General features: G+C 36.4%; 1 protein-coding gene across 7 annotated transcripts in view; it reads right to left on the bottom strand.

Annotated features, from left to right (window-relative positions):
- Positions 1–16,854, bottom strand: part of ERBB4 (erb-b2 receptor tyrosine kinase 4) — a 1,263,146-nt gene that overhangs the window by 163,344 nt on the left and 1,082,948 nt on the right. For all 7 annotated transcript variants that reach the window (XM_051849160.2, XM_051849161.2, XM_051849158.2 and 4 more), the window contains one exon: positions 8,515–8,700. In XM_051849160.2, the coding sequence (XP_051705120.1) occupies positions 8,515–8,700 (186 nt within the window). The remainder of the gene's footprint in view (positions 1–8,514; positions 8,701–16,854) is intronic.

Here is a 16,854-nt window from a genome sequence, read left to right as displayed (position 1 = left end):
TTACTAGTGCTCTGCGCATGACTGAGTCCATAGCTACCCAAGGAGTCTGGTCTTCACAAAAAATAACACACAAATGTGAATTCCCAGTTCATGCATTTACCAGGCACCACTCAGATTTTATTCTCACTTTCATTCACACAGAAGGAAATGGCTGTATCAAATGGGAAATGAAAGCTTCCTGTTACTCTGTGTAGGGCTGGCTAAAAGAACATTTAAAGGAGTAAAGAAAGACAGTAAATGAAGGTTCTGCTCATGTAACCAAGTCAAACTTTAAGGAAGACATCACATCTGTATACACAAGAGGAATTTGTTCTTTAATACAGGAAAATGCTTTCCTTCCAATCATTGTCAACTACATTTTTGGAACGAGAGAAGGTACTCTTTTCCCTTACTTTTAAAACAAATCCCACACTTCCACCAATGGCAAGAAAAATAAGGTGCATAGACACCCTTCCATGGCCAAAAAAATATCAATTTTTGCTAGTTCCTTTTAAAAATAGGATATGGACAAGAGAAATAATTTGTGGATTAACAAAGTGAAGCAGGAAAGGAATAAAACAATGTTAACTGAGAAAATCTATTAAACTGGCCTAAAAATCCTATTGACTCTTAAGGCAATACAAGTTTTCCCAGCAAATATATATGTCAAATCAATCTACTTGCAAAAATATTACTGAACTGTTGCTATTTGTGAAAAAAATCACCAATCTGAATATTTTAGTTAAAATAGGTTAATTATAATTCTTTAAAATATGGAGCTATTCCTATTTCAATTTCCTTATGAAAGAACTTTAAGTTTGGGTCGGTTTACAGCTTAATCAGGAAATCTATAGATAATCTTGGAGGATACAGTAGAGCACTGACATATCTTTAGCATTCTCCCTTCAACTGGATTAAATGGCAAACTACCAACAAAGCTGAGGATGGTGTGGCGGGATTTGTTGCAGCTGTTAAGATTCTGTTTGAGACATCAGCATTCTATTTTGGAGGACCTGGATTTGAGTCCCAGCTCCACTTCCCTTCTAGCTTCTTGCTAACACACACCCTGAGAGGCAGGGGTGAGGCTCAAGCACTGGGGGCCCTGGCACCTGGCACTCAAGTCTGGGAGATCCACATTGAGTTCCAGGCTCATGCTTTGTCCTGATTCAGCACAGACGTTTGCAGGCCCAGGGAGTGAATCAACGAATGGAAGATCTCTGTGTCTCTGCATCTCTCTCTTTTAAAACAAATAAAATAAATAAATTATCTAAGTTTCTTAAATCCCTGGGGATCCTATACTTGAATTAAACTGCAAATCAATTATGGCACCAGAAGAAAATGACAAGTAAAACAGGTCAGGAAGGCTCTGAAGGAGGTTTTGGGATTTTGAAAAAACAAATAGTGGCCTACATTCTAGGTTTTGGGCTTTAAAAATATAGTGACAGCAAAAACAAAAATGTATAAATAATATTTTTCTTAAGAGTCAGGGAGTAAACTTTGCGTAGTAATAGGAAATCAAACCAATATATACCTTCCAAGCTTGAGGCTGAAATGTCAGAATTTTCTCTTTTCTCTTCTTCATTAAAGGACTACTGAATCTAAGAATTACCCCCCGATCAGCTCACTGATAATGTTTATCAATATTAAAAATAATCTAATTATTTTTTTTTAAAAAAGATTGATTTACTTATTTTAAAGGAAGAGTTAGAGAGAGAGAGAGAGGGAGAGAAAGAGATCTTCCACCTGCTGGTTCACTCTCCAAATAGCCACAATGGCTGGGGCTGTGTAGGTCCAAACCCAGCAGCCAAGAGCTTCATCCATGTCTCCCACAGTGACACAGTGCCAGCTCCAATAACCTAATATTCTAATATGAAAATTAGAAGCTAGGTTATGAGCACAAGTAGAACAAGTTCTTAGAAAAATGAGTGGAAAGCACACGAGGATGGGAGATTCCAAGTTCTTTCTTCCAAAGATCAGATATATTAAATATTAAATGTGAGATTTCCTCCTGCCTCCTGACCCTCATGGCCTAAGAACAGATGCTAAATCTTTTATAACTGGGGTTTAGAAGTCAGGTATTTAAAAAATTTCCTCAGTAGAGTTTCCTAGCTATACATGGATGTGTCTTTATATTATCATATTAGATATTATCCAAATAATCTAGTGTTCATTCTCATTTTATACTAAGCAATGTTCTTAGCATGTTACAAATATAATAATATTAAATATTTTCTACATGATTACTCTGAAATAATCTCTATTATTGCTTCCATTACAGGGACATGAGATTAGCTAGCTCGTCTAAGGCCTCGCTGCTAATAGTGACTGAGATGGGACTTGAACCCAGGGAGTCTAGTTCTAGTGCCTTGGGGTTTGACACAAACCAGTGCAAATAAAATCTTTCAAATTCTTAATTTTTAGTGTCACAGTGATTAGTATGTATGACCCATGGCAGTTTACAGAATGGTTTTGAGCTTGTTTCATTGCTTCTGGAACAATAGAAACAATTCCTCCATCATTCATGTTCTCAGGAAGATATTACAAAATATTATTAAAGATTGATATTTGTTTCTTTTATGGCCCTGTGCATGACATAACTAGAGATAGAATGCTATGCTTCTCTCTACTCCTCAAATCTAGAAATCTGTGGAAAGAAAGGAAGCCACTTACAGCTGCAGTGATGTGCAGATGTATGGAAAGGAAACGTGCAGAGTTTAGAGACCTTGTTGAGGAGTCAGAGTTACCTGTATTGGAATCCAGGTGCATCAACATATCAGTGTGTCCTTTTATACTTTACTTTATATTTTCATCCTGTATACACTGGGGAGATACAAAGATACTTCAAAATGTTCACAGAAAAATGGAATAAAGGAGTAGGTATGTGGCATGGCAGTTAAGCTGCCAGCTGAGATGTCCACATCCCATACTGGAATACCTTGGTTTGAATTCAGCTGCTGATCAGCTTCCTGCTAGTGCACAGCCTGGGAAGTAGGTGATGATGATTCAAGTACTTGGGTCCCGCTGTGGGAGCCCTGGAGTGAGTTCCTAACTCCTGGTTTGGACTTGGTCCAGCCCAGGCTATCATTGAGCATTTGAGGAGTGAACTAGTTGATGGGAGTACCTCCCATCTCCCTCCCTCCCACCCCCCTCCCTCCCTCCCTCCCTTCCTTCCTTTCCCTCTCTCTCTCTCTCTCTCCCCCACACATATAAAAACATAAATGAATAAATAAATAAGCAAAATTGAATTAACATACAAATTTATTTTGGAACACGATTTTAAAATCTATACATAGTTTTCCTACAATAACATTTCCTTAAACTTTTTGAAGACTCCTGTATGTAGATATTTTGAAATAAGCTTTATTTTTTACTCTACATCTCTGACCTTTTTGAAGTATCCCTGTAATGAGCCATATCTTCTACAGCTGTAGTAAAGATCAAATAACACAACATCTGAAGGACCAAGCAGACGACACATGTATAACACGTGCTTGATCCACATCCACTCAATCATTCAGTTATTTACCATGAAGTTCCTTCATTCTAAGTGTCCAAACACTGTTCAGAATTGCTCATTTATTTCCTACAGACTATTTGCCTAATTCATTAACAATGATTGTGAAAGAAGAAATTTTCCCCATTGCTAACTTGGATTCATAAAGTACCAACATGGCATATGGTATTACATGAACATTAAATAATAACATGCTCTGCTCTGCTTACCAAATTAAATCCATTTCTAAATGGAGCATATGTAGTGTGATATGGCTGCCTATAATAAGCAAATTATCTTAGTATTTAAATTTGTGTTTTCTATTACATAAAATTTATGGAATGAAATCTATGGAAGAATGGAAATAAAATTTGGACTATGGATGAAATTTTTTAAAAATATTTAGCTATTTATATGTAATGATCACATAAACTACTGGTTCTATTAGCTGTGATATTTTAATCAAGTTACTTAAATTCTCTTTCTTTCTTTATTCATGAAATGGACTGAATATTAACATCTACCCCATAGATTTGTAATGAGATAAATAATTCACAAATATAAAATACAAAGAATAGTACCTTGTATGGAATAAGTGCTTAATAGTTAGATATAATTAATATTTATTTTGCATACTGTTAAGCTTCCCACAGGTATAACACAAATATCCATTATTTATTTTACATGATAATTGTTTCTTACTCCTCCCCATTTTGTGTAAAAACAAACAAAAATGGATGCAACCAAAATAAAAGTGATTACAACATCAATTTTGTTGATATTTCACATACTCCCATGAGCCTTTCTTGGTGAGAACTAGAAGCAAAGAAAAAGAATTATCTAAGTCACTGAAATATCTCTATGCAAAAACAGTTGTCTTTGACCATATTACTCCTACTTTACAGACATTTCCTAGATAATTCTGTTTTGCTGCTTCTAAGTGTACAGTTGTTTTTTTTTTTTTTTTTTTTTTTTTTTGACAGGCAGAGTGGACAGTGAGAGAGAGAGACAGAGAGAAAGGTCTTCCTTTTGCCGTTGGTTCACCCTCCAATGGCCGCCGCGGCCGGCGCGCTGCGGCCGGGGCACCGCGCTGATCCGATGGCAGGAGCCAGGAGCCAGGTGCTTTTCCTGGTCTCCCATGGGGTGCAGGGCCCAAGCACCTGGGCCATCCTCCACTGCACTCCCGGGCCACAGCAGAGGGCTGGCCTGGAAGAGGGGCAACCGGGACAGAATCCGGCACCCCGACCGGGACTAGAACCCGGTGTGCCGGCGCCGCTAGGCGGAGGATTAGCCTAGTGAGCCGCGGCGCCGGCCCTAAGTGTACAGTTAATGAGGGTAGACTGTCTTCAAACACTCCATGTTGCAAGAGCTGCGCCAGAAACCTCACATAGGCGATTTTATTTAATCTTTATAACTCACAGTAAGAAGGGTATCAGTTTTCTATTACTGTAATTAATTACCACAAATCTGGTCACTCCAAGCAATACATATTTATTATTCTAGGGCTTTAATGTTTAGAAACTCAAAATCAGATTAAAATCCAGGTAGGGGCAGGCCTGTGTTCCATGTCTAGTGGTTCTAGGGAAGCGTGTGTTTCCCTGAATGTTCCAGCTCGAGGCAGCCTTCAGTCCGTGGCTTGTGGTCCTCCTTCACAGTATCATTCCAGCCCAGCTTCTGTCCTTACCTCCCCCTAATTCTATATATTTGGACTATGGATGAAATATTTGTATCGCTCCCAGACTCCTAGCTGGAGTCTTCATTTCCATCTTTATATTGTCTCTACCTCCCGATCACCATAAGAAACTGATAAGATCTCTTTTGACCCTGAATTGTATTATATCAATTCCAAGTTACAATATTTTAATAATTAATTTTTTGTGAAAGATTTAGTCATTTCTTTGAAAGACAGAGTTACAGAGACAAAGTGGGGGGAGAGATAGAGAGAGAGAGAGAGAGACTTCCATCCATTGGTTCTTTCCCCAGATGGCCTCAGCAGCCAGGTCTGGCCAGGCTGAAGCCAGGAGCCTGGAGCTTCCTCTGGGTCTCCCTTGTGGGTACAGGGGCCCAAGATCTTGGGCCATTTTCTGCTACTTTCCTAGGCACATTAGCAGGGAGCTGGATCAGAAGTGGATCAGCTGTGATTTGGACCAGTGTCCATATGCAATGCTGGCATCTCAGGTGGCAGTTTTATCTGCTATGTCACAATGTCAGACCCCTTAACAAATTCTTAATGCACTTTTGATAAAAACCCAAACATTTTATGCTAAATTGGATTATCAAAACCATGTTCTATTGGGATATCCACAGTATAACTAATAAATCTGTCCCATTTGGATAATAAATTTCATAGTCCCCATATAGTCCCCATACCCATATTGGTATTGGCCTCTGTGACCCATTCTTTGCTTAAATAGACATTTATAGCCAAAGTTTTCTCCCACTTAGTGGGTTCTCTTCTTAGTTCTGCACTATAATTTAATTTCTTCAAATTCCAAACCAGAATATTTAATTCTATAATTAGTTGTTTTCATCACGGTGTACAGAGAGAAACAGGCTCATGTGGATATTGTTTAACCTTTTCTATCCCCCGTTAGCATAGATTCAGGTATATGGTAGATGTCCATACACAGTTGTTGAGGAATTAATTACTAAATAAATGTGCTTTATAGTCAGCAAGATGTAAACACATTGTGTGAATTTAAATAATAAAAGTGTGTTCAAGATATTAACTATCAAAGTTAATACAGACGTAGAAGAGGTTACTTCTGCCCGGGAAGAAGAATTGACTAGGGAAGGCTCTCTAAAGGGAGAAGCCCAGTTAGTGCTACTAGATGAAGAAGGCCAGGTTATGTGAATCAGGAAGCTTTCAGGGGCAGGCATTTGACGTAGTGGTCAAGGTTAAGTTGAATTACCAGCATCCTATATTGCAACACTTGGGTTCCATCCCCGGCTCTGGCTCCTTACACGAGCTTTTTGTTAATGCAACAGCAATAACTCAATTGATTGGGTCCCTGCCACTCAATTAGGAGACCTAGATTAAATTCCCAGGTCCTGGCTTGGGCCTGTCACAGCCTCAGTTGTCATTTGGAGAATGAAGTAGCAGAATGAAGCTGTCTCTTCTGTCTGCCTCTCAAATAAATAAATAAAGTTTACAATAAGGAACTGTGGCAAACGACTTCTAAGCAGAGAGGATGGCATTTTCAAGGTAAAATGGTGCAAAACAAGATGATTATTCAATACATTCAAAAGTTTCTATAATTAGCATGTAGAGTGCTGCATAAATGATATATTAATGTCATAATCCATAAGGACAAAACCTAATTGTGAAGGAAATAACAGAATACACAGATAGCTAAGAACTTTGAAGTTTAGCTTTGTTTTTAGTTTCAGTGCTAGAATGACTTTAAAATTCCTATTGCATGTTTAGCTCACCTTATAAATTATAGAAGTTCTCAGATAAAATAAATCAGCCTTTGAACAGTTACATTTCAAATTTAATAACTATAAAGAATATTCACGGTTGAGAGTTTGTCACATAATATTCACAAAATCATAATACAGAGTCCACAAGGAAATTAAATTAAGATGTACAGGATATAGAACTATACTGGGACTGTCCCTTAAGTAATTTTTTGGGTTTACATTTTAAGATGAACATGAAATTTCTCTTTGTGATAACATATCTTTACTCAGTAAGAGATTATAAAAGTAAATAGGCCCAAACCACTGGGTAAACATTTTGAAACTTATGTTATACAAATGTAAAGGTGAAAATTATCAATCGAATGTATAAAATGTCAGATCATATATTGATTGAACGAACAGCTGATACAGTAAATTAAAACTAATTACAGCCTATTTATCTTTGAAGAGAAAATTTTCAGAAATATTCTCAGAGCATGTAATCATAAATGGTATCTTTGAATGTAAAGAATGTTTTTCAGAGGTTACACAATGATGGGCTACAAAACATGGATTCTTTTGAGGCCCTAGTGCTTCAAAAGTTTGAGCTAAGAGTTAAGTTGGAAGAATTCACACAAAAATCCATAATTCTATCCCTCTTGAAAAGTGGGAATATCAGATAACCCTGGTAATACTCCTCAAGCCACAGTGCCTGAGAGGAAATTAGATGTTTTCTATGTCACCACAGAGCCATCTCCCCCATTGCACCAGACCACTTGTCTCATGTGTGTTGCATGTCTGAGTCCTGTGTCATACCCAAAGCCCAATCATTAAAAATGAATGGAAAACATTGAAATGTCTAGGGAAATGTTTAGACTTCGACCATTTGTAATAGTAAGAGTTAAGCACACAGGGCATTGTAACAAAATCATCTAAAAATGCAATGATTAAGAATTCAACCTTCTTTTTTATTGGTTGTGTTTGTTAACCAGACTATACTAAAATGAAGAAAAAGTCAAGAAATCTAATATAGGCATTTTCCTCTATGACTAGTAAGCTACGTGTTTTGGCCTATAGCTTCAATGACAAAGTACGGTAATCCAAAAGCTTCTAAGTACAGCTGACTTCTGTATCTACATGGTTCTACTTCTAGGGCTTCAACCAACTGTGGATTTAAAATCCTTGAAAAAAATATGCATCTTTGCTGAACTTGTACAGACTACTTTGTTGTCATTATCACCTAAAAATACAATATTACAATACTTACAGAGTACTTACAGTTTATTATGCATCATAAGCAATTTAGAGCTGATTTAAAGTACAGAGATAGGATGTGCACAGACTGCATGCAAATGTTCAGACTATTCTGTTTTATATAAAGGACTCAAACATCTAAAATTTTGATATCCATAGGGGTCCAGGAATTCCCACAATAACCTCTAATGGATACCTAAGGATGCTTGTATAGCATGTATTTTATCTGTCATTTGTATGTCAGTAACTCTCTATACGTATCTTTCAATATAGCAAAAACAGGCTATTTTGTTGATTGAAAGACTTGACATGCTTTCTGTATCTAAACTGTTCTAGATTAGAATAACCAGAGAAATTTCACTTACGCAGGAAATGACAGCACTTACCTTAGCTATCTGGACACACCAGTTAAGCAGCAGCTGTGAGCCAATGTTATCCTTGTGTTCATGAACATAATCCAATAGGCAGCCATGGGGCATAAGTTGGGTAACCAGCTGGATGGTTGGGCTCAGACACACACCTAGTAACCGGACTAGGTGTGGATGGTCCATACTTGCCATTATCAGAGCTTCCTACAAAAAAAAAATATATATATATATAGTATTGTCATCTCAACTCAACATTATTTACACTTATAGTTCTTCAATTGTATTCATGGTATGATAATCATTTTGAAGATGAACTCTCACTAAATGAAATAAATTTAAAATAGACACTGTTTTCACTATTCAGTCCTTAAAGTTATGCAATTCAATGAAATTAAATAAAAATACATACATTCACTAACATGGAAGCAAATATTGAACAATTCTCTATAAAATTAATAGCATTTCTCTTTTATAATATGAAGAATATTTTATTTATTTACTGTCAAGTAAACTGAAACTAGTCCTAATTTGTGCTGTGGATTTTTAACCTTTGATATTGGTTCTAGAGTACAATAATGTATACAATACGGATATTTGGAAGTAGTCATTTGGTATTGGTGTTATTGATACAGAATTGTATACAGTGATGTAAAATATAAAAATTTCAACATAAAGAATTATACTCAGGATGCTTATTGTTAATTTAAATAGGATAAATATTTCAATAAGATACTTCATTCCATAATTTTACCTTTATTCAAATTCATTTCATCTGTAAAATATAAGTGATGTATTCCTCATAGATTCATAAAATTTGAGGGCAGGTGAGACTATAAAACTTTGTCTACTCCAACTTTCTCATTTATTGAAATGAGAAAAATGAGTCTGAGTTTCTTTATCACTTTGCTGAATACAGATAAGAAGTGGACATCTGCTGGGTTTTTGTGTACCCTAACATTTGCCTCCAGTAATTTAAGTGTCTTTTCTACAATTTGAGACAAGCATAATCAAAAATGGTATGCTTATGCATTTTGTTATAGTTTGATATGTACAAATAAAGCAACGTTCATCTCTTATTAAAATAGTAATAAAATTTTGCTTTTATGAAGTCACACAGAATCACTTACATAGTATTTCTGTCACTATTTCATTTGACTGTAACCACAATTAGAGAAATCCACACTGTAGCACATTTTGCAAAGAAGCAGTCCTGAACTCACTAAAAATGTCAACATGATAAGACACATAAAAAAGTGTGTGATGATAAAGTTAAAATTCATTACAGAGATAAAGCCATGCTGGATCTATGGAAACATCTATTCAGTTTCAATGCCATAATTTTATGTTAAATATTAGATATCTATTAAACTTATACTGAATTTACTCTGTTTCTTTTTTGGTAGCTCTCAGTTTGTGTGTGTGTGTGTGTGTGTCTATCACTTGCACTTATCATTACAAGTGTTACTTTTGTGACCCCATACTCAGGGTGTCAGGTACACAAGTGAAATTTAGGAGCCTCCATTTACAACAAGAACTCTAGGTAAAGCCACTAGGAAATAAGAGCTTTGAGAACCTGTGGCCCATATTAATGTCTGCATCAAATATCTCAGTAATCCAATGCAAAAGCAATAACACACAACTGTGTTAGACCCTTGTTATAACCATATGAAGCAGTCTAAGAACATAGTAGTTCTCAACTCTGAAATGAAGAAATGAGGGCTTATTGGGACTACAGCCCCAGGTCATATGACCAGTCAGTAGCAGAATCAATCTTAAAACTCAGGATTTTTGATTCTTAGTGAAAGGTTAGTTCCTATGATAGTAAAAACATCATAATTTTTATGTCACTTCCAATAACACTCCACACTAGACATTCATATTATTAAGAAGACAGACTTAAGCACTTCATAGGAGCCCACCTGAATGAATTGGGCCCATTATACTTTAGTTCTTGCAGACAAATAAAAAAAAAAAACAACACACTTGTGTTTACAGGGAAGTTCTCTTCACATAGAATGTGCTTTGAGAAAAACCATAGAAAATTTATTTCTTTGATTTACTAAGGCTAGTACTTGATATGTGTCATTTCCTAAGGAAAAAGAGAGTGATGGAATTTAAGATAGAAAAAAAAAGATTTTGAGGTGATTGCGCCTTCTTTTTCAGGATAAAACATGTAAAGCATTATAAAAGTATTGTGTGTTTTTCCCCCAACTACTTAAGGAATAATAATAATTCCATTCTAAGTATGCATTTGAAAAGTTTACATTACAGAAGCATAAAAAAAAGTTGCATGAAAGTTCTCTTTTAAAAAATTGATTAGTAAGTCCTGGCAAAAAAGCTGGGTTTGTATTAAGGAAAATTGCTCATCACACTACAAAGAGTATTTGAAACCAAATTGCAGAGTATTTGCATAATAGTCCTCTTTTTTTTTTTTTTTTGAGAAAGAAAAGATGAACAAGACACTAATTGTAGGTTTTATTTTTTTCATAAAGGAAATAGCAGATGGCTTTTTTGGAGGGTAGGGGAATAGATAAAGAAAAGGGAATGTGGATTCATTTAGTGTGATGAATGGCATGGAAAGGGAAAAAAAACTCAATATTTTAATCATAGAGTGTTCGGTTTCAATAAATTACTTTGTGTTAAAATTAATTATGTTCTCTGTTACTTATCTCTGTGTGGGGCCTATGGAAGCAATTTTGGAATCTGTGCTGCTGTCGCCAGCAACTGTCTGTGAAGGCCACGGGGATAAATACAACTTGACAGGTACATTATCTGTTTTTATAGAAGTAAAATCATCCCATGTCTTTGTTTCCCTTTTTGCTGTTTAAAAAAGGTGAATTAGAAGTTTTCTCATTGGACAAAGGGGAAGAATGTAACAGGTGCTATACTGAAAACTCTTAACACAGAAACACTTTTCTGTATCATGATGTCTATTTGAATAAGGATATTTTGTCAAGCTACCAAGGGACTACCAGGGTACAGACAGAAAGCACTGCAGCACATGTGCCATTCGTCTCAGGCCATATGCTATTTGTATCTCTATTTCATTCTGAAGGGAAGACATTTCTGTACAATATTACAAGTGAACAATGCCATTTTTCACATTAAAGCATCATTTTGCCCAGCCATTAGATATTTATACCTTGCCACTTCAGCTTGTTTTCTCACTCACATTGGTCAGTGGTTTCAGAAAAAGGAAAGGGAAAAAAAAAAAAAAACCAAAAACATAAGGCCGCCAGGAAAGCTATGGGCTATTTTGTTGAAAAAATGTTAACTTCAGCCAAACCTTTACTGTTTCATTATGTGTATGGACCATTAATTCGATAACCTCCAGCTGAAAACTGGGAAAATCTTATTGTATCAAGGATAAGGAGATAAAAATGGGTATAGAGGAAAAGAAAAGAGAGATAATTAGTACAGACATAAAAAAGTGCACTTAACACAAGTCAGATTTGTTAATGCTTGAAATACATGCTCACCTTAGAGATAGTGAGGATGATGGTGAGGCAGAATACAAAGAAGGTAATGATGTACATAATGATGAAAAATGAAATGAAACTATTAGCCAATCTACAGATGGTACCAAGATAATAAAATAAATGAAATTTGCATCTGTTCATTCATGTCTAGAATAAATAATAATTTACTTGTGCAAGTAGGTGAGTAACAGTTGGGCAAGCTAAATTAATATGTTCATCAGTTCAAGTTCATCAAGATTGTTCAGTGGTCATAATATTACCTTCCCATGCATGGCATTATCAAAATTACTTATTGTTTTATTCATTTAAGAAGACAAATAAAGAGACAGTGACAGTGTTCCTATCTACTGGTTTATTTCCCAAATGATACACAGCTGAGGCTGTGCTGAGGCCAAATCTGGGAATCAGGAATACCATTCGAATCTCCCACATGGGTGATGGGAACCCAATTATGAGACATTATAGCTTTCTCCAAGGGTCCGAATTAGCAAGAATCTAGAATGAGGAGCTAGAGCTGGGAATAGAATCCAGGTATTTCAGTACAGGATGCAAACATCTTAACCAATGTACTAAATGCCCACACCTTCGGGTTTCATTTTTGTGTACCTCAAAAATAAAGATTAGAAACATTCTAACCTTTGGAATCATCAGTTTCTCATCTTCATTTTGCAACTTCATCCACTGAGTGTCCATATGTTAGATTTAGTTATTATTTAACTCAGACACACAAGGAAGACCTTTGTTAGGTAGTTTACATGTTGTAGAATTCTATTTTTGATTGTGTTTTCTCCCTCCTCCCAGAGACCTCTTGTTACACGGAATTTCTGTTCATTCTTTCTATATTTTCTTCTCTCTATACTCACTTAAATATATCATTGAGGACATGCTCACTATGTGCCTGTGACTATGATTGAGTCAATGTCTACAGTACCATCTCTATCCTTACAGTTTTTATTATATTGGAAGAGGCAACCAGTAAACAAGAAAGCCAATAAGTATAAAACATATGGATACATTAACTATAACTTATATTACAGAATGTGGAGAAAACAAATAGGATATCGTGATAGGTAATAAAATGGTGGTTTCAGATCTCCTTTAGATAGGGGTCACTAGGAAATGTGTCCCAAGACGTGATTTTTGAGAAGTCAAATATGCAAATTCTAGGAAACATCATTCAAGGCTAAGCAAGCTGAACTAGGTTGACATTTGGAAGCTCTGAGAAGGCTCATGTGCCTGTAGTTTCTCCAGGGCTATAATAATATGAGATGAGATTGACAATACATGTAGGGCATTTGGGGTCAAGCCCATGTAGGGTTGTAGAAAGAAGACTGGATTTCTTTCTAAATCTTTTAATTCCTTGTGTCTATTAGGCTTCATTCACCTTACCACAGCCTCATCACCAGTGGTTACAACTATAGTGAAGTATTTCTGTCACCAGACCACACACCTGCTCCAGTGTTCTTCCATTTTGTCATTATTTGACTAAGGGCAACTCTCTCCATCTTCATGCATAAACCTGCATTCATTTAAACATTGTTAAAGGAAGGCACAGATTCATGAGGATATAGCCTAAATCAATTTTGAATCTCCAAAATAATAGTGATTTATTTTAGTTTTTGATTTCTTGCTTTTTTTTAAAAGACGTTATCTATTTATTTCAGAGGTAGAGATACAGAGAGAAGGAGAGACAGAGAGTGAGGTCTTCCACCCACTGGTTCATTCCCCAAATGGCCACAACAACCAGAGCTAAGCGAATCCAAAGCCAGGAGCCAGGAGCTCCCTCCTAGCCCTCCCACATGGGTACAAGGGCCTAAACACTTGGGCCATCTTCCACTGCTTACCCAGGTCATAGCAGATACCTGGATTGGAAGAGGAGCAGCGGGGACACAAACTGGCACCCTGATAGGATGCTGATGCCACAGGTGGAGACTTAGCCCACCATCTTTTTTAAGATGTATTTATTTACTAGAAAGACAGAGGGACACAGGGGTGGTGGGAGAGAGCTTTTTCATCTGCTGGTCCACACTCCAGATGACCACAAAGTCAGGTCTGGGACAGGCTGAATCCAGGAGCCAGGAACTGCATCTTGGTTTCTCATACCGGTAAGAGACGCCCAATTACTTGAACTGTCTTTAACTGCTGTCCCAGGTACATCAGCAAGAAGCTGAATTGGAAATAAAGCAGCCAGCAGTTGAACTTGCACTCTGATATGGGATGCTAGCATTAACCAACTATGCCACAATGCTGGCTCCTAGTTTTTAATTTATTAGTGAATACTTACTTCATTTACTTTGGCCTATATATCTGGAAAGAAAAAAAAAAAGCTCTGTATCTTTGTCAAATGTACTCTTGGTAGTATTTCCTTCTGTTTTTTAAGCATCATGTTACCAACAATTGTCTTTAGTGCAACTTCACCTTCACTCCTTATTGGCATCTTTCCTGTATGCACAAACATATTCAGGTGTCCTGCATTCTAAGAAGGAAAGTGCCTTCAGTCCTGCCCTATCCCTATGCTGGAAGCATTGCCAAGTCCCATGTTGTTTATTTCTCCTTTTCACCAAAGTCACAAAGTCAACAAAGTTCTTTTCTCATTCTTAATTTTTATGGCCTTTATTTTCATTGTTTTATCTCACTCATCACCTTTATTTTTAGAAGTCCCTCTGATGATAGTGTGTTGTCCTATTAATTCTTCTCTCTCTCTGTATTCTTGTCACCAGTACTGGCACCTGCTTTTCTCTCTCATATCTTGAATGTGGAAAAACTACTCTTGCTTTATTACTAATATTATTTGCTTTATTCTGTAATGTTTGGCTTCCATATAGATTTGTTCTCTAAACTCTCAGGAATGAACATATTTTATAGCTTTAAAAATGTGACAGAATTGCTAAAAACATGTAGCATTAATATTACTTTTTGTGACTTATCATGATCTGAGTTTGAAGCAATGTAAACAGCACAGCATTTTTTCCTTCAAAAAAGAAAACAAAATACATTATCAAAATCAAAATCTATGTTATATTCCAAATATGATAATTGTGTTCATAATCTGATTCTTTATAACCCCTATAATTCTGGCTTTTGTACCTGGGCAGGTATTAATAGGCTTTTATATATGTATACCACTAGTATTATAACATATATTCTATTTTATTAGCATTACCTGTTAGAAGTATGGTGTCTTTAATTATTTCTTTGAAACTAGTAATATTAGTCAATTGTATTCATTCTTTTATCACCAAATCCTTGTAGAATATATAGCTCATAACAAAGATACAATTTTATGAACAAATGAGCAGAATCTTCATTATATTCTGCCTTTCCCTACTGCTCCAACCGAGGAATCAAACCCATATTTCAAACATCTTCTGATCATCCTGACTTAGGGACTTCTGGACATAAGTATTATGCAAAAAATAATTTTCCCATACCAGCTTGCCTACTACATTTTTACTAATATTTCAACTTGCAGGGACAATTTTGAATTCAGTTTCAAAATGTTGGATTCAGATTTGTCATTCACATTTCGATTTTCCTTTCACTCTATAGCTAATGATTTGCCACATGCTATTAATTGAGTATTCCAAAGTATTAGCATTTTATACAAATATACATCCTTCCATGTACTAATATTTTCTATGTCTCAAATTGAGGTTCACCTCATCAATGTAAAAAAAGGTTTTTTTTGACTGTTTTGCTGTAACTTATTAAAAAAAACCTGAAAATTTCTGAATGACTACATAGATATCGTTAACATTGCATATATTCAATAAACATTGTTGATTTCATTTGATATTCTGGAAATTGCAGTGCATTTTGAAACAAAAGTTAGCGATGCTTTTACTATGATTAATGACTTGTGAGCTTGGCCTGCATGCTTCGACTTGTGCCTCCTGCTCCCTTCCCTTCCTTGCCAATAGCTCAGTGAAACAGAATCAAACAATTGATGACAAGGCACCTTGCTCCCTGGCTTTCCTTTGGGTTCAGGTTGAGGGTAACCCCCAGCCTCCCTCTCTCCAATTCTCTATCAAATGCCACAGCTGCTACCAAGTTCAAGATAACCTTCCCTCTGCTCCTTTAGGCCTACCAGTGCCATTCCTAGTCCTTAGGTACTTCTACAAATCTTAGTTTTCATTAACACTGCCCATAAATTTATAAGAACCGCGTCTCTATATTCTCTTCAGTATCTCCAACCTAGTATGCCATGTGTTTCCTGTTGACATTCTTTTAATGAGTAAGTCACTTAACCTAACATTTGTTTTGGGAAATGACAGATGAGGTGACTGATGAAAAATACATGTACACATGGTACCAAGGTCCCTCTCATGATGCCCGTGGCAGGTAGCACTCATCAATCATTGTTTGAAAGATAGATAATAGCTCCCAAATACGCTTACATTCTAATCTCAGGAACCTGAGAACATTACCTTATTTGGGAAAAAGGTCTGTGCAGTTGTGACTAAATTAGGGATTTTAACAATGGATCATCCTGAGGTTGGCACTGTGGTGCAGCATGTTAAAGCACTGGCCTGCAGCACCGGCAGCCCATATGGGCTCTAGTTCAAGTCCTGGCAGCTCTACTTCTGATCCAGCTCCCTGCTAATGTGCCTGGGAAAGCAGTGGAGGATGGCCCACATCCTGGGCCCCTGTACCCATGTGGGAGACCCAGAAGGAGCTTCTGGTTCCTGGATTCAGATCAGCTCAGCTCCAGCTGTTGCAGCCATTTGGGGAGTTACCTAGCAGATAGAAGACCTCTCTCTTACACTCTCTCTCTCTCTCTCTCTCTCTCTGTCTCCACCTTTCTCTGTAACTCTTTCAAATAAATAACATAAATCTTAAAAAAAATTGGATCATCCTGATTATCAAGTAGACTTTAAAA

This window comes from Oryctolagus cuniculus, chromosome 3, assembly GCF_964237555.1.
Source record: "Oryctolagus cuniculus chromosome 3, mOryCun1.1, whole genome shotgun sequence".
NCBI classification, from domain to species: Eukaryota; Metazoa; Chordata; class Mammalia; order Lagomorpha; family Leporidae; genus Oryctolagus; species Oryctolagus cuniculus.
Note: the sequence above shows the minus strand (reverse complement) of the source record. Positions and strands in the feature narration are given on the sequence as shown.